Genomic DNA, 23,987 nt, shown 5'->3' with positions numbered 1-23,987 from the left:
CACCTCTTTTTCTCAAATAAGGATATTTTTCTTTTTTCCCTCTGATCATAATGAGGTTTTTTTGTTCAACAACAATACAGCAGAACAAGGATACCTCTGGAGAGTAGTGCCATAATCTACATTCCCCTACATTTTCCAATGCTGCAATAGAAATGCGCAATAAAAAACACAGAAAGAATATCGAAACATCTAAATAAGAATTTGTATTTAAGTGTTCTTTTTTAAAATGCTCTTTTGATCACATCAGCATGTCTTACAGGGGATGTCTAAAAGCCCCTCTAACAGGTGAGAAAATAACAGCTGATACAGTCACAGTATGCATCTAAGATCTTTAGTCAAGGTCTGGTGAATCACTGTGTATGCTTCCTTGGTCCTGGTGAAATAAAAGCGCTTCTCTTCCTAATCCTGTTTGGCCACTTTAGAATAGGAGATAGAGATCTGTGCCCCAGAATCTGAGAGTGGGGTTCAGGGGACTGAGCTTTCGCTGCTTTAAGCCAGTGGTGGTGGGGGGGGGGGACTATCATCTTCAAAGGTAGAAGAGTGTGTCAATTTAAAATCAGAAATGTATCTGGCATCTTTATGCTTCTGAAACTACAATACATCTCGGCTGATTAAAGCACATCAAAGACGGCTCATTCATTCCTCAGAGCAATGAGGGGAGATTTTAATTGCAAAATGTTAAACCTCACAATTAAAGGCTTTGTGCTGCTCAGAACTAACCCAAACACAACCATTAAGGACAGCATACAAATTAGCCTCAACGCGTATTAGACTCAGGGACAAGGGTGGTACTAAGAGGTGTGCTGCGCAAATGATAATCTTCCATCAGAACCATCTCAAGGCACCGTACACGCTATTAAAGACTAAAGATGCAGCCGGAGATGGGCTTTTCATGATCTCTCCTTTCTCTGAGACACTTTATTTTGCGCACTGAGCGGCAAGCCTGCTAATGAGGGGACAAAATCACTCCATCTTTTTCCTAGACAAACAGATTTTGACAGTGAACATAAATATATACATATAAACATTAAAATAATTTGCAGACATAGATGTATGCATGCAAACGAGTGCACAAACACACACAAAGATACACACACACACAAAAACACACCATTCAGGTGTCAGTGTGTCAAAAAGGGCTGTGCCTGCCATGATAAGAGGCTGACAATGATACTGTACAGCTATTAGGTTGGAAATAGCCTGCCAATACAAACAGTTGTCAGGCCAGCCTATTGTCAGGCTCTGGATTTACAGTGAAGCCCAAAGAATTTAGTCAACTGCACTTTTGTAGGTAGTTTCCTGAACCTATTAACAACATTGTTTTTCTTCAAAATACTGGAGCATTAATAAAGAAAAATAAACACATTGAAAAAGGTGTGACAGTAAGTGAATAGATATTACCTTGCACACACACAATGCACACACATGCCTCCTTGTAACAAGCACACAGCCCCCTTTTACAACCCCTCAGAGTAACAACCGTGTCTAATTAAAATTCACATTTCAACCAAAAAGGGAAAACAAGCCATCTTTGAACAATCCCGTCCGTCCTCGCCCTGGTCATGAATTTCAGATAAACACTGTGATACACCGAGAGTAGTGCCACATTAATTAAAAGCCTTGATAGACACGGCTTCCATCTAACAGACCTATCAGGAATTAAATTTGTATCAGCGGCAGAAAGAGCAGTTGAGGGGTCCCTCAGGGGGATTAATGAAACAGACTTTCATAGAGGAGTCATCAGAGCTCTGGACTGAAGGGAGGAGGCAGGGAAGAAAGGGCCAGCAGCAGGATGTCATGTGTGGGACCGTCGCGTCACTGACCTCTCATTTCATACTTTAATAAAGTCGCACCCAGGTGTCCTTGATGCCTTCCAGTCGCCTGGGGCTCTGGGAAAAGCTAAACAGGAGGCGGCCATAACATAATTCTGAATGCTCACCCCTCCCTTTCTGTGTTTCCTCTGTAGTGTTATGTTATACATCCATGGGCATGCACACACCAGCACTCCTATGTCGCAGAAACTTGATATGCTTTGTGTTGCCTTGATTGTACAGATTTTCGGCCTTTTATCAAGATGAAACAGTGCTCTGGTTGAGAAACATGGGGATGTTTCTTCATTGAAGCATTTAACTAGTATTCAACTTGTGCAATACAAAGTAACAGTGTTACATCAATTCTGCAGAACAAGCCTCAAATGCTGTGGAGTTGGTACAGCCTTTGCCATGTCACAGCTTCATGATTTACTATCATGTGCAGTTGGTTACAGGAAATTGGAACAGCGTTGACTTGCTTTTGAATTGTGGTCGAGACAGTTTTCTGTTGAAAACAGAAGCACATTATCTCGATGAGAAGGCAGCAGATTTAGAGATGTACTGTATGCAATATGTTATCACAACACAGTCAGCCCAGACAGCTGCTATCTGTCATAAACTCTGGCTATTGTTGGCCACACTACACAGCAACATGTGACCTAATCTAGATGAGCAGCCACTGAGCAAATACAGAGTGGAATGGTGTCATTTTTAATAAAGCTGTTTTATGGACTCCAGTCAACAGAGCCAGAGGAACAGGCTGAAACTTCCTTGTGCAAATGATATGGCAGTAGGAGTTTCATAACTTCCTCTGCTCAGACAAGCCTGTGGCAAGTCTCCTAACAGACCACAGAAAAGAAAAAAAAAATAACCTCCGCCTTATCAAGATTTTACAGAGACATTTCTTTAATTAGTTTTAATACTTCTTGTTTAGATAATGTCAGCCAATTGACAATTGGGTCCCAAACGGAACATGGGGGGGAACTCTGCACTTCTCTGATACAGAGAAAATGGCTGATTAAGAAGATTGCTTACTTCATTTGACTTAAATGCATATGCATATTTTGGACAGGAATCAAATACCTCTGCACGCACAAACACTCTAGCTGATCTTATCAAGTGTCATATGTCTGAATCATATCACGCTATAGTATTTGTTGAATTCACAAGGAAATTGTTGAAGAAAGAAAGCAATCCCTGAAACATTAATTGTGCAAACAGACTCACAATAGCTTTATGCTTTCCTAGTGTTACGTGCTCTATTTGCTGTCTGGAAGGCGATGTGGACGTGAAGACTTCTCACTGGCGACGGCCGAGTGATGGAAAAATAATTAGCGTTGCTGAGGAAAAGTTTCCTCTCTTGTCTCATCTCAGACAAACACGCCGAGCCTCAACCCCAAAACAATGTTGATCAAAGCATGTAAACATCTGGAGCAATGAGACTCCTGCCTATCTATTTATATTTTTCCAAGATTACCACTAAAGATAACCAGACTGCGCATGAGGGAGCACTTAGCATACCAAAGGTTTAGAGTGTGATACTGTAGCCTACCTGCATATCCCCCCACCTGTCTCTCCTGTAATCTTTGTATTTTCACAATCCTCACTCCCACATTAACACATTCTCAGGCTTTTGTACTCATGTCGCCTCTCCCTAACCACCTATCTCTGTCTCCCCCCTCTCCCTTTTCTCCTGCACACACCTTGTCTCTTCACCGGGCAGCAGGTGTTGAGTGGTTGTGTTTACTCCCTCCACCTCCTTTCTACCCTTCGCTCTCGCTAAGGCTCTCTTTCCCTTTCTCTCTATCTTTCTATGGGTGTCTCGCTCTCTCTCTGGCAGCTGGTAGGAGGAGGGAGGGAGGATGCTATAACAGCTGCACATGAGGGCGGTGGGTGGGTGGGGGGGAGCACACAAGGCAAACAGCTCCAATCCCCTCAGGGTTGTCAACTCCAATCCCCCCAACTTTGGCGTTTTTTAACCAGGCAAACAGAGGGGAAACTGTTGCAGTCTTAAGACATCAGGGTCCCCGTTCCATTAGCCCTACCTGGTGATCTCAGCCACAGCAAGCAGAGCTTACACCCCCCCAGAGGGGTCTCTATGTGGAGCGGTTTAGTAGCCTGCATGAGAAGTATCCACTTAAATCCACTTACTACCATTTAATAATTTCGAGTTTGAAAAACATGTCACTTCCAAATGGAAATTTTGCTGGAGGTACTTACATCTATTGGAGGAAAACACAAAACAACGGACACCATCAGGGTGCTTTTTCTCTCTCTCTCTCTCTTTTCGGCCCTCTCAAAGTCTGAGCAGTGTGTGTGTGTGTGTGTCGTATTCACAAACAGCATCAAAATACATGAGATCAGCTCTCGGGCTTTGTTTGGCCCTGGCAAGGTTAGGCCAGCCTCATTCCAAATTTCCTGAGGGGGAACAGAGAGAAAAACGATTCCATGCAGATAAATCACTCGCACAGATCAAAAGACAAATCAGTGGCAAAGACAAAAGATGCTGACTTGCAGAGAACAATGGAGACAGGGAGACGTAGGTATCAGAGGAGCCGGCCCTAAGATCCCCGGCTCCGCTCAATCAAACCTGCTAACCAGGGTTTGTATACTAGGTCAAACAAACTCTGCTTTTGCAAGAGAGAAAATGTATTTAAACTGATCTTGTTGAGCTATTTTTTCAGGGACTGCTGAGCTCTGAATGTTTAGTTTTGTAGAAGTAAAAGTAGGATCGAGTTTCTTGCTTTGCAAACTCATCTTCTAGGTTTGATTTAATAGCTACCCTGAGAGTGGGATATGCGCTGGTTTGAAAAGAAAAATGGGAAAAGACAGAAAGAGAGGGGGTAAACTATTTGATATAGAGCATTGGTGTTTTTTTGTGTGTCTGTGCACGCACATCTGTGTGGTTTGATGTATACGTTCAGCCTGTCTTTCTATAGTTCTGCATCTAAGACAAGAAGTCCTGTCCCATGCAGCCCTTCACGCATCACAGCCCACAGCCTTCTATTAACTTCTTCAATAAGAGCAATAAATAAATATATGGAATCCACAACTCTTTATCATCCACTCATCGCTTTAGAGAATCGAGGTGTCACAGAGAAAAGGGCCCTTTGGGAAGTAACGTGTAGGAGACAAGAACCAGCAGCGCCCCTCGCCAATATTACCCTTTGATCAAACTGCTTCACAGATATCAGAGGAGGCAACACATCACTTTTACAGCTCTGTTCTCTGTTTAAAAAACAATTCTCACAAAGGAAAGGGTCATATGAAAAGCACCTTGTGATTTAGCTTTAAAGCATATTTTATAATGTAGAGGACCAAATTATGTTCAAAAAACACAGTTCACCATGCACCACTGACAGTCATTATTTGATCAACCTCCTCTGAGATCCACGTATGATAACACATCAATTTAGATTAAGGTGATATGAAAGAGAAATGTAAAATAGGTTTCAAGGGGGAGGAGCTGATGCATTTGAGATGAACAAAATTATATTAAAATTAACATGTTGGGCTTCAGCACAGTCACAATTGACCTGCAAAGTGTGCGTAACAAGAAAATATTTTAAATTGAAGCACTGGGTCTAGATAGGCTGTAATAGCTGCCAATAAAATTTGCTGAACTCCTCAAAAAATGTCACACATGTCTTGACATCAGGCTTTATTCAAATATCAGTGGGGATAAGGAGGCCGATAAGGTCAAAGGATTTACCTAATAGATTTGCATGGAGGGTTAGAGCCCCATTCAGGTGTCATGAGGAAGAGAAGGAGAGGCATTAAAATATAACCGCTAAAGTGAGCTGGGTCGAGCCCCCCGTGAAACAAACCCACGTTCCACACTCCAGTCGCTATCTCCAGTACAAACAAGTGAGATTTGATACCGCTGTTCTGGCCTAGAACAGAGGGAAAAAACAAGCCCACTGCCACAACAAAGACAGGAAATTCAGCATAGATTCCTACTTCTCTCTTTTCTCCTGCCTCTCTATACCTAACAATGCTGGTAATGGAGAGAGAACAGTGCCCGGGGGCTGGCAGAGACACCTGCGACATATTTTCTCCCCCACACCACCCCCCCGCCAACACCCCCGTCCACCCTCCCGCTCTTCCCACCCCCTCGACATTAAAGTCCTTCACAGAAATCAGAATTTAATAAATCACCCCAGAGCCTGACAGAGTTTATCTCCGGGGGGTCGCCTCCACTGTGCAGAGACTCACAGACAGACAAAGCCTGGCCCGATAAGATGTGAAATTAAATACAGTTAGCAGTTTGAGACAAAGGAGGGAGAGTGTCACACCGAGCTTTGTACGGTGTAAACGGCTGGCTGCTAGTCGGGGCACACACACACATACACACAAACGCCACAGAGACAGCGGGGTGATTCATTTCAGGTTTCCTCTCACATTTAGCCTCATTTGCATCATCCACTGTCAACATATCGCCTCTCCCAGATATGTTCAAGAGCTTTCATTAGACGTCCAGGGGATGACATCCTTTTTACCCAGATGCACCATTATTAATCACTAGCTCTACTCCTATGTGGACTCATCTCCATCACGGATCAAACGCTATCTGCCTGTGTTTCCTTTCATTCAGCAGACATCCCTGACATCAGCCATCACTACAGCTAAAGGAGACTTATGGGAGTGTGTTGGGGCTCAGACGACCTTATGAATGCGGTACATGAGCATTTAGTACTGAGAGGATATAAATGTGAGGATTTGTTCGACACTGGTAGGATCTGTCAGAGCAAAGCTCTGGAAGCCTAGCACACATACTGTACAGCATACCAACTTGAGGGCTCTGTAAAACAATTAGCAGTACTTTAAAAAATTAAACATGCCATATGAAATCACTTCCTGGTGTGCTAAAGAAGCATGACTGCTATGCTTTCATTTGAGTATACAGTTATATTCTTTCAATTAGCTGTGGTCTCCAATTCACATCAGTATATGGCCGACCTCAGCTGTTCAAAGCTGATTTTTCCCCTACTCGGTAGTTAAGAGAAAGCACAGTCAGGTTTCCAGGAAGAAGCGGTGTGGGTTGTTTAATAGGCTTAGCCTAGTCGTTGGACCTGACCTTTCCCTTTAACAATACCGAGGCCGACGGGCTCAGGCCTGCTCTGGGAACACAATGACCCGTGGGTGAAGCCTAATCTTCTCCAACTCCATTCTCTATGCTGACCAGGCGGCCTTCATCCACAGCTTCTCTGTTGCTCCAACTGATGTCTTCCTGCTGAGACAACAGTGCCAAGGAACTGTCAACAGGCCTGGCCCAGCAGGGCCTTGACTGGGCCTCTTAAACTGAGCCCTTCAGGGTCCACAGGCACAGACACTTCTACGCTCAGAGTGCGAGTGCCGCTCGGAAGAATGTCGAGAATGACAGGAATGCTGGGTGCCATCGTGCATCCTGATAATGTTGTACATCTAAGAGCATGATCTTTTGGTCTCTGCAATCAGCCCGTCTATGGATGTGATTGAAAAAATGGGACGCTGGGCATTGTAGGCCCGTCATTAAAATGCAGCAGCTTGTCACTTTGAATAACCTTCCACGTCACACATATAACCATCAACTATAAATCGTGTTGCAGTGACCATATTAATGTAAAACGATTATATGTGTAAATTCAGACTTTAAGACTTCAGAGTACAGCTCAGAAACTTAAAGATTAACTTAGTGCTATGAATAGAACTGCAGTGGAATTGACATCTTACAGGCACACATCCATTTCATCTAAAGCATTCCTATTCTGTGATTACTTTTTTTCTAATTATGCATTGTGAAAGATGCTCTGGTGGACAGCATCAATTGAAAATATATAAGCCTGTCTAACATGCCACAGCTAGAAAAGCAAACAGAATAGCTGTGTGAAAAGGTTCCCATTATATTCAATACAATTCCATTTCAATTCAATTCAAAGTGCTTTATTGGCATAAAGGTTCGAAGAACAATGTTGCCAAAGCATCAAAATATAATCTGTCCGGTTATTAGGACACAATAACAGTAATATGAATAATATGATATAAAATGAATATTATATGTCAGTGACATATGTAAAGATGTAATAATATAAAGAGCAACACAAACAGTACTGTAAATGCATGTCCACAAATACAAACACACACAAACAGACACATTCAACTGCCAAGTCCCAGATGAATATGAATGCCCTCATACAAAGCTTGCTACTGTGGAAAGAGCATACCAGATAAAGGAAGAAATAAAGAAATGCCTTAGAACCTAAATGTATCCTCTGCTGCATTACTTTAACTTTTTAAGTGTTTGATCTGTGCAGGCGCTGACAAAGCAGTTCATTCTATTCCAAATATTTTTTGGTTTTATTTTCCTATGTTCATATGATGGGCTGTGAAAGGCTGTTCTTTCTTCCCCATGCAAGTAAACTATACAAAGAGGTGTTTGATCTCAGAAATCCGATCTGTATTTCTAGCATTGTCTCCAGTTCCTACTGTGGCATCTTAAAGGTCAGGAGTGAAAGGCCATTTGATAACTACAGAAAGACCTTTTGGCTTTATTACACTGCCTTTCATCTCCTTTCCTGCAGAGGTTAAAACAAAGCATTGCATCCTTTGAAAAAGAAAGGATAAAATGGATCGCTTTGGAGCCTGAAGCCTGTTTTTTTGTCACTGGGGGAAGTCTGGCACCCAGTGTACAAGGAAAACTCTAGTGGGATGTGTTTCTGAGAGAGACAAGTCTTCTCAGGCACAATTAGCATATGTCCTCTCAACCTTCTACCAAACCTCTCAATGAGACCCTGAAATCCTATTGAGATATTACAACCACTCAAACAGGGCATTACACAACACATCTAAAGCATCCACGCGCAAGCTCATACAGGTGCACACATGCAAAAACCTACACACGCGCACATACACGTACAATCACAGCTCAATGACACCCACTTCCCACTGAATATCCCTTTCTTTTTAATGGTAACCTTGGGAGACCGGTGCAACACTTAACAGTCACTAGTCTGAGAAAAATGTTTTTGATATGCTTGTGTCATTTAATCATCCACATTCTGCCGAGACTGTGCAGGACAATTTTGCAGGATATTAACTCCCAACTAAACCCTGGCTTGTATCATTTGTGGGGCCAGTCAAGCAGGAGTCCCAGGAGGAGCAGAGACTTCCTCCTCACAGTCGTAGTAATCTAAGCTTGACTGGGCGCACACACTCTCTCACACACACACACACAGAAAACACACAGCTAATAGACAGGTAGAATGATCCATAAGGAATAAAGGAATCAGGAAATGTAAGGCACAAATGAAGCCCTTAACTGACAGTCACAATAGCAAAAGGATGAGTCTATTTGTGATTTGGGTGATCAGGTACAACAACAATAACAATAATAAAGCCAGTAATACAGTACAGTTAAGTAGTGGTGAAAAAATGGCCTAGTGTGTGCTGAAGATACACATATTCACTGACAAAATTACGTCCTTTTCTTTTTATTTCCTCACCAAAGTTAGAGATTGAAGAGCATTCGTAAAAATGTCACTTTAACGTGATCCATTTGGACAGCTCACATTGCTTAATGGGGTAGGAAATTCATTTTTTCTGCTGTGGAACAGACATAGTGGATGACGTGATTCTATGCAAAATATATGAAGCCATTACTAGAAAAATGCATGAGTTTCAATAGTTGAAGGTGGGAAAAGTATTTCATTGCACCGAGGCTATCCCTATTCTTTACCAGGGGAGTGTCACATACACACACACACAATGCAAAGGCAGCAAAGGCAACTGATGAAAACCATTTTTGTTCCATCACAAAGAAGTAGGTCACCCTCTCATAATTGTCAATCATGCAATAAATCTCTCTGTGGCACAAATGAATACAGCATTGGAAATGAGACAAAGCTTATTGGCATGCTATGTCAGCTTGACTCAATTCATCCTCCTTTTCACACAAGACCATTCACATGTGAAGTTGTGCGAGAGTGTCTCTCTCTTTCACACTCACCCCCCCCCCCCCCCCTCACTCACACACATGCGCGCACACACACACACACACACACTCTCTCTCTCCCAATGACCATCTCACACACACGCTTGCACACAAGCCGACACACTCACACGCTCGTGAAAGTGACAGAGGGTTAATGTATATGGACAAACCATTTCTGAAAAGGGCTGCTTTATTGTCATAACCATGTTTATTTCCATAGAGAACATGTCTCACCACATTTTCTGCACTACTGTTGAATTACTAGGAACATACATAAGTAACTGTTACAACACATTGCTTTCACGGCATTAGCACATGCATGGACAGTTTGATGACTTACGATCACAGTTATAGTAAATCCTACCACACAAACTTTATTTTTATTATTTAGCTGGTAAATTTACAAATTAGATTTTTTTATCTTTAAGTAGAGGCAAGGAGAAGTCATATTTTTTAATGTATGAAACTGAACTGCAGTGACCTGACTCCTGACTTGTCTAGCAGCCTCACAGCATAGCAGGTGTACAGTGGTCTGTTTCATGATATCTGATTGGCTGGGAGCATTGGCTTGACACAGCACTACAGCTCCATCCACAGAGGTTTGTGTCACATCTCTGAGGACCCGACTGTCACTCTTTAAGAGGAGGGTAATAATAGCCAGGCGCCACAGCAAGTGGTGGCACAGGCGATTTTAAAGAAACATCAGGGAGACGGTGACATTTGAGTCTACGAGGAGAGAAACCCAAGCACTGCAACCAATAAAGACCCACCAATATTCTCACTAGGCTTAGAGGGGGAGACAGAAGCAGAGAGAGAGAGAGTGAAAGGCAAAGAGAGATGTCAGTGTTAGATGAAAATGTGTTGACCTGGTGATATTGATACCCCGGCTCATAACCTCTACAGGTGTGCATTGCCGTCAGGAAGCAGCTCTGGGTGTGGCTATCTCTATGGATAACGGGTAAAATTGCAGACCTTATCGTTTCACAGTACACCGAGCGAGCTGCTGCGTCCACTTTGAACTGCTGACAACTGAAATGATTCTGTATTCATACACAGCACTGACTATATATTTTTTTATATTTTTTTCAAGAACAGGTACTGGATCGGGTTGTTAAAAAAAGCGAATATATCAGCTAATAAAAAAGATTTTTTATTTAACAGCGGAAACAATTTCTTTTTTTCTTGATTTTCTAATTTAAGAACTATTCAGCTGATATTGACCTTAAGATTAATGACTTTAACGATTAATGAATTTGATTGAGCAGATGTAGCAAGGTTATAGTGATTTTTTTCCCCCTTCATTTGAAAGACAGATCTGGAACAACCTGCTGATCAGTGTCCAATGCTGTTGCTGCAACCAATCATCTAGATACAGTATGGCCTATAAATGTTTTAAGAGAACAATCTAAATTAGTAATTTAGCATTGGTGGCACACTGACATTACAGTGCACTGATCATACAAAAAAGTGGAAAGAGGCATTCTGCTGAGAAAAATAAATATTAATCACTTTGACATCAGCATTTTAATTTAAATCATTTATTTACTTTTAACATTGTTGATTTTTACAGACACACTAAAATCTGAATCAAACACCAGAGTCTCTAAAGCTCCAAAACCAGACACAAGAGAGCAGTTTAGTGTCTAGCCTGCTGGAACTCATTTTATGCACATTGTTAGTTATAATTCGATGCAACAAATTGACTGCATAAAGTGTTTCTGGTGTCTAAGTGAATTCAGACTTCACATAAATAGCTGTGGGGCCGTTTTCTTAGTTTTTCATCAGAAGGTATTGACTGAGCAGATGCTTTGAACCACCATAGAATGTGCTGCTAGTCTCAAGTGTCATTAGCTTCAGGGCTTTTCCAGCTAGCGCAGGTAAAGATTAGATAACAATCAGTCCTTTAATAGATACTGTTGGAGGCACTGGAGCCGTTCCTGTGCTGTGCCGTTCATCTGAAGCTAACAACAGAAGAAGAGAGAGTGGAAACCGATGTCATTTCCTCCATGATTTCTTCTCTGTGATGTGCCACTGAGCCCAGCAAGGAACACGGCTGTTGTTAAATTACATGTAACTATTGGCTAAAACGAGTGACATTGTAAAGGTCTGTCTGTCTGTCTGTGTTTGAAATGTAAAATCTATAGTGTGGGGTTTATTAAATAGGACTATACTGCAAAATATCAAAGTCATTTTGAAAATCAATCTGATCATTTTGGTATTAAACATTAACAGAAATGCAGTCTTTGCATGCATCTATTCTGCAATAACAATAACCTGCCATAAACACAGCCTAACAGCTAACTCAACCCCTAACACATACTCATATTAAACTTGACATAACATGTCATTAGAATTCCTTGATATCGGACAAATAGTCTCTTTATATAAAGAGGAGTACATCTGCGTAGAGTGCTTCCTAACCTTCAGTAAAATAAGCAAAAACGTTGTGCTATCATAATATGATGTGCATTACTTCACTGAAATTCCAGAAGTACAAAGGGCTTTTTGTTGGATGACATTCCTTTCTTAATATACTTCAATTATTAGGAGGAGTCCTTTGTATTGAGTATAAAGCTCCAAAAACATCGACACTGGAGGAATAACATCTGCATGTTTACTCAGGAGAAGATTCATCCCTGATAGCCTTCACAAAAATGAAGAGGGGGAGAAAAAACAAGTGGAGGAAATTTGTGGAATCCCATCTGAGATTGCTTCCCTGATGGATTCTTTTTCCTGTCAGCTCAGACGAGAAATGAAGCCGGGGAAAATTAACTCCTGATACAGTTACGCTGAATTAGACAAGAGAGGGTAAAAAAAAATCTACACACTTTTTAAGGATTCCAGCCTTGTCATTTTCAATTTTCTGCTCTTTGGACATGCTTGTATTCAGATTCCCCAACATCTATTCGCCATATCAATCCTAATTAGACAATCTGGGCCCATGAAGGATGGGAGCGCAGTTATTTGCATAATTTAATCATAAATACTCAGTGATACATATTTCCAAATGCATTTGTACAATTATCTTTTCATCCTTGGGGCAAAAGTATTAATATGATTAGGCAATAATTCTTTAAAAAAGGGGGAAAATAGGAAACCAGCAAGTGTGCACTCTTTTTTAAACTCAAGCTTCGGGCTATATGAAAAATTAATTAATTTCTGAGGAAAATCAATTTCTCTATGTGACCATATTAGACAGAGCCAGGCAAGGGCCTGCATTCCTTCCCCAATCAGGAAATCTCATCTGCTCCCTCTAACTTCTGTCAGTAGCATTTAACATCCTGGTATGAGCGTCAGTGACTTCCGCCAGGCTCCCTAAATGTGCTGTAATGTGAAGGAGCTCGTGAGTAAAGACAAGCAAGGGAGCTCTGACTGGGGAAAGAGGAGAACGGAAATCAGAGTGACCCAAAATCTATTGCTGGCCTGTCAGGCAATCAGTCTCAAGTGTAAAGTCATCAGGTAAAATCACTGTTAACAAATCTAGTTTAATATGCTAGATAAGTCATATTGACAGATAGATTTTGAGAAGCTTAAGTATGTTGTCTATAAAAATCAAAGCTAATACCCCTTTATGGTTGGTGAACATAGTAAAAATAGATCATTTTAATATACTGATCAATGTGAAGAGATCTGATGTCAATGTGTGATTTTAGACCATTTCATTTGGTAGAAGAATTAATTGGTAATTCAATTGCTGTCACCGATCCAGTAAAGGCATGCAAATAAGATAGGAGCTTGGACGACTAATGCATCCACCAGGCAAATTAACAACACAGGCCTCTTTGCCATGCAAATAGCCCCTAAATCCACAAATGACATTAGACAGTGTCAAACAAAGCCTCTTTAATAAGTGAAATCTGTGGTTTCGACAGTCTTGGCTCAGCTTCGCTGTAAGCCACAAAACACTGATCTTAAAAGAAATGAAGAAAATTACATGTTGCTTTTGTCAACTGAGCTAGTCTGTGGATTTTTCTAAAATAAAATGTAATTTGCACTTGTTCCAGCTGAATGAATGTCAAGTCAATAAAGCAATTCTGATTTTCAAGGAGACTATTTGTTTGCAAAAAAAACACCTTGCCGCCATCTGCCAACTGCACAGTTGACTTGAGCACATGTACTGTACCTAATCAAATTTAGCAGAGCCCCACTGAAGGATTAAAAATGTTTAAAAAAAAAGAGAGAGAGAGTGAGAGAGAGAACTTTTTTCCCTTCAATAGAGAAACAACACACAATATAAGGGCCAATTTGACTTCAAGAAAGTACTTGAATAGATTTGGATTTTAAACAGCTTTGTATACCATTCTCTTTCTTTCGCTCTCTCTCTCTCTCTCTCGCTCCCTCTCTCTCTTTCTCTAATCAGGCATCTGTCACTCTGTTTTTGAAGTTATTATCGCCCAAGCTCCCTCTTGGATGTGGTTGCTGGGTGACGGGTATCTTAGCACCCACTCTGACTGGGAATGATTTGAATGGAATCCAGAAATCTCCCCTGAGTACCTGTAAACACATCCGTGCCTTGTAGAAAACAAATATATTATAAGAGAGCTCAGCAGAGGAGAGGAGGGAGAGAGACAAGCTGGCACCCTCAGTGGCAGCTCACACTGAGCGCTAAACAAAACAATTACCGTCATTTGCAAATATGTGTGTTTAGGCATAAACACTCTTGAAACAGGAACAAGAGAGGTGATAGCTCTCATAACACTCTCTGTCATATCAGTATCAATTAAGTATATCTGTTAAAGTAAAAGTCGTTTCACTGTGACCTGTCACATTTCAGAGTAAGATCTGTCTGACTGAAACGAGCTGGGGAAAATCTATTTAATAAGGGCATGTAAGTGAAAAGCCGTCCCATTCCCAGTGGTGGGACATTGTCTGGGGCGTGTGGTTAACCTTCAAGGGTAGACAATGATTGTCAATTAACTGCTGCATTTCTACGCCCCAGCATCGGATAGCCTGCCTCCGCAAAGCAGACCAATGAGAGATATGCGATATCTCTGCACCGCCCCCCGTGTTATAATAACCTTTCAGAGAGTTCAAGTGTCACACAGCAATAAGAACCTTTTCCATCCCACAACAGGGAAAATGAAAAGGAAAACAAGTAGCTGGAACAGAGGGCTCCTGGAGGGCCAGAGTCATAATGCAGGGGAGTTGGCTGAACCTGGATCAGTCTGGGAGCGAGGGCGAACACTGTTAATCTGGCACGAGAGTCCTTAAGAAAATGAAGGGTCGAGAATAACTATATTCCTAGTATCTTTGAAGATGATAATAATTACTAAAATACTATGCCGCTTACTAGCCAAAGTACACACAGTTCAAACACTCACTGTAAAAGTATTAATAAGGAATTTTACATAACAAATTCAAATTTTGAATCCATCCCTAAAAAAAACACATATTTTCTGAAAAATACTATTTTCCATTTAACGTGTTCAAATAGTGTTATGCTAAAGTAAGCATAGTAAGGAACAATTTGGTTGGAGCTTGTTTGTGTCCACATCAAAACTAAAACAGTGGGATGCAGCAGTGCTCTATGATGCTATTCACATTCACACTGTGTGCAAAATGAGAGTAGTGTTGTTTTAACACAATAGACCGTGGGAGGGAAAAAACAGCATGTGAAATAGTAAGACCCATTGTACGGGAGTATTATTCACTTCATTGTTACCACTCTGCCAATGTATAAAAAGAGTAGTGACATTGTAGTAATAGGGCGAGATGAAAAGCTAAACTATCTCAGGCAGCAGGCTGTTGTTGTGTAACCTGAGCAGGTTAACCGGTGAACTCTAACTGACAGTAAGTCGGTGCAAAACGCAACATCGACTTTTGAGAGAGAACTCGTTCTCACCTACAGGGCAACCTGTGTCCTGTTTACTCAGACTGATCATTTTGTCAGCGGCAATTCAATGACAGACAGTGTAAAGCACACATCCTTGCAAATAAAATCAACTCTTTCTAAGTAACAGAAGCCTTTTATCCAGCGGATGCCTCACTGTTCCATGATGTAATTCTCCAAATGGGGCAGGCAGGCAGGCAGGCCGGGTCTGAGTGATTGATTTCAGCCCAGCACCGGGAGTACCTGGCTGCTTTCAGAGACAATTACAGTCCTGTCCATGTGCCCGTAATAGCCCAGCACTTTAGCGTCATTAAAGCGACGCGAGGCACTGCATTATCCTTTAACCCCATCGCTGGCCATCCCCCCATTGACAACCCGGAGAGTTCAACCACATACTTTGTCACCTGAAGCCCCACGCCAGGCTTCAGAGGAGGATCACCGCACGGTATGTCTTTCTCTATAGAAAGGGGGGGGGGGGTTCTGCTCCCTTGATGCTTTATGTAAATGATGCTTAAGCACCAAAGTGCACAGGTGAGTTGTTGAGGCGATTGCTCTTAGAATATGGAGCTGCAGCACATTTAAAAGGTCCAAATCTTGTATGTGTGAGGCTGACAAGAAGAGGAACTGTAGGCAACTAAAAAATTAAATAAATTAACTACATGAGAAAAAAGCTTCAGAATAAAAACTGTTTCATTGTAATACTATCTCTCTGAAAGTCTTGCTCAAAATGTTATTTGATTTTGCTTTCTCTGACCAGGCCTAATAGTGCATTTTGAAAAAAAACAATGCTTTGAGGCTCAAAATGTATTCAACCTCATCATTTTTTTAAGATGGTCCAGAAAATGTACATAAAATAGTCTTTTGCAAAGCAAATTCTGTGTTTGTGTGTATCTAGAAGTCAGAATTAAATTTAATCTTATACTATAATTTTCAAAAGCCTGTATACTTATAAACTGAGATAACCAAGTGACTCAAAGTGTTTATTGCTATTCCCCACTGATGTGAGCCTTTCCATCATATTTGCATTTCCAGCTCATTTCTGGGTAGGAGATCAATATGGAATCAATCATACTGACAGGTAAGATGGTAAATTTGACCAGGCTGAACCATCCTGTGAGACTGAGCAATACATCAAAGCTGGGAGCAACAGGACAGCAAAAATGGCATTTAATCAAATATTGCTCCCCACTTATTTCACTCCATATTAAAACACATAAAGCTCAAAATATTTGATTTGGTAATATCAGTTAATGCATTAATTTTCACATGTATAACTGTTTATCCCACTCACTATATTATATTGATTTCCTTGTTTAACAGAAATCAAGGATGTTTGATTAAGGCACACTCTTGTGCATGCGTGTGTGTGTGTGTGTGTGTGTGTGTGGCAATTATAACTAGCATTTACAGTGTGAAAAAAAACTGGCTTCATGCTTTTTCAAGGAGCCCTGAGTGTACCATAACATCCATGTACTGTCTGTCAATACAAAGAAAACAATTAGTACAAAACATTTTCCATGTCATCTAATTCTGATAATCTGCATTTGTCTTGTTTACTTTCTGAAAATAAAAGTTATCATAATTGAAATTATATTGCCCCTGTGGCAAGGGCACATAAGGCATAACCTAGTTTTATTCCAGAGTAATTTTTAAAATATAATGAAGCTAAAAGTTGCATTAAATTAAGAGGAATAAAAGTAAAGTTGGATTCATAAAAGATGTCTGGGCTCTTGTTTCTGAAATTGTCTTTGCAGTGGCAGCTCTACACGAAGTTTATTCAACAGCAGCACTGTGAAACTCTGCCGAGATGTAGCCTACATTATCGATTCATTTGTACTGGGGCAGGCAGCCTATCCATCATGGCACAGCTTTGCCCTGCACGTGTTTAAAACTTTCACTGAACTTTTTTCACTGATGTTGTGCGCTGGCCTCTTCCCATCCAACAGACAACTATGAGCACATTGCTTGGATGTTTGGATGGACTTTGAACCCCACGCTCACGCACATTCACACGCCTACGCACACTACAATAAGCGATTAAAACGGACTGATAACATCACATCGCATGAACCACTTGTTTTATAAAGGAAAAATGTCTCCCCCTTCCTTGCTCCCGCGCCTTTACGCACGGCTGTCCGTAAAGCCATTTAAACCAAAATGACGTACAAAGCTCTCAACTAACCTCGCATTGGTGCAGTCGTTGTACAGAGTCTCGAAGTCTTTTCTGGAGATGAGTTTACAGCGGTTTACCCCGGGTTGGATGGCGCCGAGCCCTCTGAGGATGCGGACCTGCTCCACATTGCACACCACCGGCGTGATCTCCAGCCGCTTCAGCTTGGTGTAGACCGTGTGCAGTCCGCCGACCAGGTGCTTCAGGAACAGGTCGAACGCCTGAGGAAGGCAGATGAGCTCGCAGCCGTCCACGGTGAAAGAAGCCACTTTGGCACCGCGCAACTCGACCATCTTGCACTCATTGTTTTGCGGTATGTTTTCAACAGGCGACGGGGTCGAGTACACGGGTTTGCTGGGGGGAAGAGCCGCGTTCGGGATGCCCGGGCTGCCGGTGGCGAGGAGCTCTGATCTGAACAGGTTCTGTCCGGGTCCGGATGGGGGGGCCAAGGATGGAGACGGCGATGAAGTTGTCGACGGCGGGGACGTCGTCGCGGAGGCAGTCGAGATCGGAGGCGGTGGGACCAAAGGAGTTGGTGGGATCAGAGCAGCCGGTACGGCCATGGTCACCTACAGGAGGGGAAGAGAGTAGCCGAAGTTCAAAGTATAAAACCCAGCCTGCCGAGACACCCCTAAATGAAAGAATCCACGAGAGTTTAGCTCCTCAGATAAGTTGGGAAGTAAAAAGAGCTGCCGAAAAAAGGCGTGCTGGGTGAGGGTTTTGGGGGGGCTGAGCGGCGGGACAATGATCAAAGATAGGAGGAGGAATGACAGGAGGAAAATGAGCTGAAAAGTGCAGCTCCGCTCTGTGGATGAGTTGTTGTTGTCACACGGTACAGAGAGGGAGGAGCTAGGGGACAGTGGAAGCCTTTGAAGAACAGATAACTGGGCATGGGCGACCACTGAAATGATTCAGGTCTGTTCAAATGTTGCACTGTTTATTCCGCACAAGAGAGACCTTGTTGTATCCCAATCGTGTACAAATGTGCATGTTTTTTTGTTTTTTGCCGTGGTCAGAAAAACATGCACTCACAAGGTATATCTAAACTTTAAGTTAACGGTTATTTCTGGTTCTAACTGCACTTTAACTGTCATACACCTATCAAACTGTATGCAATTCCACTGCACCACAGTGATCTTATTTTAGATTCACCCTATAAGCATAAAAATATTTACAACAACTTTTGCACTTGATTTAATTAGATACTGCAACTGCAATGTAAAGACTTTTTCAAACTTATATTTCTTTCATCCAGGCATTAATACTGTAAAGCTTTATTAACATTAATTCTAATGTCATATTTGTCATATTTTCTGACTGAGCATGCCAGTATGAGTCACTGTACAAGGTACACCTTATCAGTGAAGAAAAATATGTCTAATTAAATTTGTCCTCACTGTTTATTGCATGAACACAGCCAAAGTGGTTAGAGCTTTTTTGTATAAATGACAGCCTGAGACTACATGAGGCTATGGTTGTTTTGACAGGGTTTTTGACAGACGTTTTATATGCAAACTAAAACACTATTTGGATTACTGTATATACTGTACAGTATCTACATTTTACATTACATTTATTCATTTAGCTGACGCTTTAATCCAAAGCGACTTACAATTGCTATACATGTCAGAGGTCGCACGCCTCTGGATCAACTAGGGGTTAAGTGTCTTGCTTAGGGACACAATGGTGGGTGGGTCCCACCTAATTTGCGTTTACATTTAAGAATTAGAGGTGGTGTGAGAACACTTGCAAATACTAAGTTAAACCGAAATATAAAATTCTAAAAATCAACATTTGAATACTGACCATAAAAATGGTTACTGTTACTTTTTGGGTGTCTTGATGCAGTGTCAACTTTGGCCACTGTACACATACTGCACAACCTCCAGACAGGACTCCAGCTTGTTCAAGGGTTGTACTATGATGCTGAGTACTGAACCAAGCTTTATCCAGCTAGAACATTTACACAATTAAACCTTCTCTCAATCTCAGACAGTTCATGAAAGACGGATAAAGGCAGAGAGGGAGGAAATGCCACACTGGATTGTGGGGTAGGGTCATGTCCGTGTGCAGTGAAGAGCTCATATACAGTTTACACATGTATTCAACCATTGTGGCACGTCATGAATTACAGAACTTTTCTTCCTGCCTTTCTCACCAAATCAATCAGTAGGAGGTATGACAGTGAAGTACATAATCTAGGATTAGATTACTACAAGGATTACTCTGATTTAGACAATTTATTAATAGATCACATCTTATTGAAACTTAGACTTACATTTGTTAGACAGGAGGAAAAAATAAGTGAACGACTTATCAATCTCTCAATTTGCAGGAAGCTTTTTTGAAGTTTTGCAGAAAGACGTCAGCACAACTGTCTTTACGTTCAGCAAATTTGCTAGCGCTCATTACGTAAGATAATGTGTAAAAGTGTAAGTCACATCTTTCTTAGTTTTACTTTTGCTTTTCAGTTTTTTTATCAAAATTGTCTATTTGTCATCAGATGCATTTGTATTAGCTAAATTTCTGAAAGTACATCAGCACTTACTATGTATTCTGATTAGGTGGAATGAGTATGGCGCACATCAAGAAGAGTGTTGCTTATCACAGTCTGCATTTGCCTTAATATTCTATATATTCGTGTTGTCCTCTTGAGTCAGATCAGCTTTAAGATAAGCAGCGTGCCATTTTAAAATTATCATTCAGGGAAAGAGGTAGCTTGTAGTGTAAAATCAATAGCTGCTTAAAATTCATTGCCAGGCAATCCATTTGCCCTTTATGTTGCTAACCTTTCACTTAAATATGCACCATATTAAGATTTCATTATATACAATGAATGTCACAACAGTTTGCCCACTATTTCCCTAGTTTGCATGGGTTAACTGCAAATCATTGTGCTTGTAATGTCTGAAAAATGACTTTCATTAACATTATGCAGGGGGAAAAAAGAAAATATATGAGTCTAAGTAACCTAATAGGTATTAAAAGGCACTACAGGATATGTATGATGTTTTAGATACAAAGGCCTTTCAACAGACTGGGTGGGCTATCTGACCTCAGTTATGAAAACACAGCGCAACACAAAAAAATGTCTGTATACTGGTGCTGAACATTACACCACAATACTCTGTTGATATAATTCAGCACAAATGCAAAATCATTCGGAAATATCATATATCTTTTGGGAACCTTGAAAGGAAACAGCTCACTAAGAAAACTGTTTACGTTTGACAAAATTCATATATGTCATATATTTTCTTCAGGAACAGGGGAACTAAGTTGTGGCACTTTCAAATTGTCCCTGCAAAAATAGTTGGAAATTAGAACTGTGAATGAAGTTTCCAGCGTGACTGAATACTTAACATAAACACTTAACAGAGTTTTCCTGAAAGTAAACACAGAAGTACAGTACATGTGGATAAGATTGAGGTAAACAAATGACTACGTCAAAATGTAATCACCCAGTATGATGTATGGCATCAGGAAAGTGCTTCAAAATGTATGGATATGGGACAAGACTTGTGTATGATCAATGACACAGTACATTGTTTGATGTAATAATTTATTCACCCCATAAAGCTTTGATAAAACAATGTTGAAAAGCAATTTAAATTGAATTCATTTAAATGTCAATTCTCATGGTTAGGATTTTTCTATAATTGGCTATTTAATTAAAATAATTTTCATAGTCATTAATACAGCCAGCAACTTGTAGCGCACTGACGTGTTTTAATTACATGGTATTAACAAAATTGATATGCTTTAGAAAGCATGGTGAATAAGAAATAATTAGACCAATCATACATCATCCTCTTATGGACATTAAGTGTATCACAATATAATTGATGAACTTAAAAAACAAGAGAGATAAATAACTTTAATTGAACAGAGTTGGTGTACAGAGCTTGGAACAAAGAATCATACTCACGATGTATTATATTTCAGAGGCAATTTATTATCTGTAACATCATTTTGCTCTCTGTGCCCAGCACTCTCCTCTAACCTATGATTACATGACATTTGAAAGCAGTGATACTGTGTAGTCTTTTAAAATGTCCTTTTACCTTGTCTGCATAAATCTTCAAACTGCTTTTCTGCATGGGCGAGTAAGGGGGGGAGAAGCATCTTCAGACATAAGAATCATTTAAGATGCTTGGAATAAAGCACTTATTGATCATGAATATTTGTTTCTCCAAGGTTACACTGCCTTGACCCTATCTATCCTTAGACACCGTCCAACACAAACATGCCACTTGGGGTGAAAGGGAGATGTCAGAGAGCAAACATATCAATTTCTTTCCAGTTATAAATAACAGTATAGGACTTCTCTCATAATGTTAACCTATTGAGTGTTTAGTGATTCTGTATTCTTCAGATCAAATCCAGTAACTTTTCAGTGATAGTCCAAAATGTCAGTCTATTTTAGAGCTGTGTGGATCTATTTAACTATTATCTATTAAACTATTTTGATAATCATTTTATCAGTCAAGTAATTTTTATACTTCCAGTTTCTGGGGGGGGGTTATATAATTGCAAAATTAATCTCTATGGGTTTTGGACTGTTGGTTGGACAACAAAAGGCATTTGTTACACCACCCTGGACTTTTGATTTGTATTTTTGACAATTTCCTGACATTTTATAGACCGGTTAATCTAGAAAACAATCAGCGGAGTAATAGATAATGAAAATAATGATTAGTTGCAGCCCTAATCTACATTAAGCTGCATTTCTGCTTCACAGTTATGCAGTTATATAATACATAATCATCTTATGGTCATGTCGTATGTATGAAGTTAAAGTAAAGTCACATTATGTGTAAAGCATGTTAGCATAAAACACACTTTAACCAAAGTAACCAAAGAAAAGTGTATGACAAACAGATAAACACAAAATTAAGTCTGAGAAGTCAGAAAAAGAAGACAGCGTTCACATGTAGCAAGAGTTCTGGGGAAGGAACTCTGAGTAAGCTGTATCTTTGAGAGTCTTGTGTATACAAACACAATTTGTTCAAGAGCAATACCATTGGAGAATAACATAATTTATCACCAGTAGCTATTTGCACATTTACAGTAGAGTTAATCTAACCGGACGTGTACTGTAAATATGGGGGATGTACACACAATCTTCCACCTCCTGATATAACGGTTACAGGTTCCGCTGAGCTAATAGAATACTCCTTCACACAAACTATGTAAAATAACAGCTTTCTGGTAATGTAACTACTCAAAAGAGGAGCAAATGGAGCCCACTTCATTTTCAAAGAGCCAACCTCACCAATAGTCCCACAATTAGAGTAGTCACAGCCCACATCCTACAGTACTTCATTTGCTGCCAGGCAGCATCCAATATAACTGGGGTGCAAGAAACAGAGAGATTTGTGGATATCTAAATTGCTAAAGCAGGAACCTGTATAAACAGCGGTAATTACCGGGCCATTGACAGTCTCTCAGTGTTGTGCTCATTCTGCCACAGCCACAGTGATTAAAATGAATCCTCATCGACTTCTCCATTAAAGCGCTGGCAGGAGCGATCCCGTGACCTTTCCCCATTGATTGAACATAACAATCACAATTCAATTGTAATGCAAAGAGAACATTTGTTATAATGTACACAAGATGCATGAGCCATTTCCTGGGAGCGGGGAAGGGTAATCAATGGAGTGACTCTTGGCGTGATGCAAGGAGAATGAGGCTGTGTTTGCAGGCCCTAATTCATACAGCCTGCAGTGTATGATGGGAGGCAATGATATGCATGTAAACACTCTGATTTCTCTCTGCTCATCATTCAATAGGATAACAGTAAATCCTGATTTCTTTATCCATGTACACTAACCACCCAACGCAGCTACGATTGGCAGTGATGCAGGCACAGTGCATGTACACATAGCCTGTTACATTTCTGATTCAATCGTTCAAGAGAATTGACTTACTGTAACATATGGCTTCAGAGACAACAGGCTAAGTACCCACATAAACCTATATATTATTGGAATAATATATATAACACAGCTATACTGCATGTTCTAGTGATAGTCAAGCAAGGATAAGCTTGTAAACATTCATTTCTAATGATTAGATAAACTCAAGCAAGTGAAACCACAACTTCCATGTGCCACAGAAAAGAAAAGCATGATAGGCATAACAACCCATCACCGTTCAGTCCCTCTTTAAAAACTGCACTTGATCATGTCTTTCAAAAACTGTCTT

General features: G+C 40.6%; 1 protein-coding gene across 10 annotated transcripts in view; it reads right to left on the bottom strand.

Annotated features, from left to right (window-relative positions):
- Positions 1 to 23,987, bottom strand: part of dachd (dachshund d) — a 110,149-nt gene that overhangs the window by 72,155 nt on the left and 14,007 nt on the right. For 5 of the 10 annotated variants that reach the window (XM_038720972.1, XM_038720975.1, XM_038720970.1 and 2 more), the window contains exon 1: positions 17,793 to 18,783. In XM_038720972.1, coding sequence (XP_038576900.1) covers positions 17,793 to 18,343 — 551 coding nt within the window. In that variant the 5' untranslated portion in view covers positions 18,344 to 18,783. Of the gene's footprint in view, positions 1 to 17,792; positions 18,785 to 23,987 lie in introns of those variants that run through there. The other 5 variants (XR_005444689.1, XM_038720968.1, XM_038720974.1 and 2 more) reach the window with 3 other exon arrangements.

This window comes from Micropterus salmoides, unplaced genomic scaffold (genome assembly GCF_014851395.1).
Source record: "Micropterus salmoides isolate LMB-PRFRI ecotype aquatic unplaced genomic scaffold, ASM1485139v1 Ms_hic_scaffold_15, whole genome shotgun sequence".
In the NCBI taxonomy this organism is placed as follows: Eukaryota; Metazoa; Chordata; class Actinopteri; order Centrarchiformes; family Centrarchidae; genus Micropterus; species Micropterus salmoides.
The sequence above is the reverse complement of the archived record's forward strand: the minus strand, read 5'-3'. Positions and strand labels throughout refer to the sequence as shown.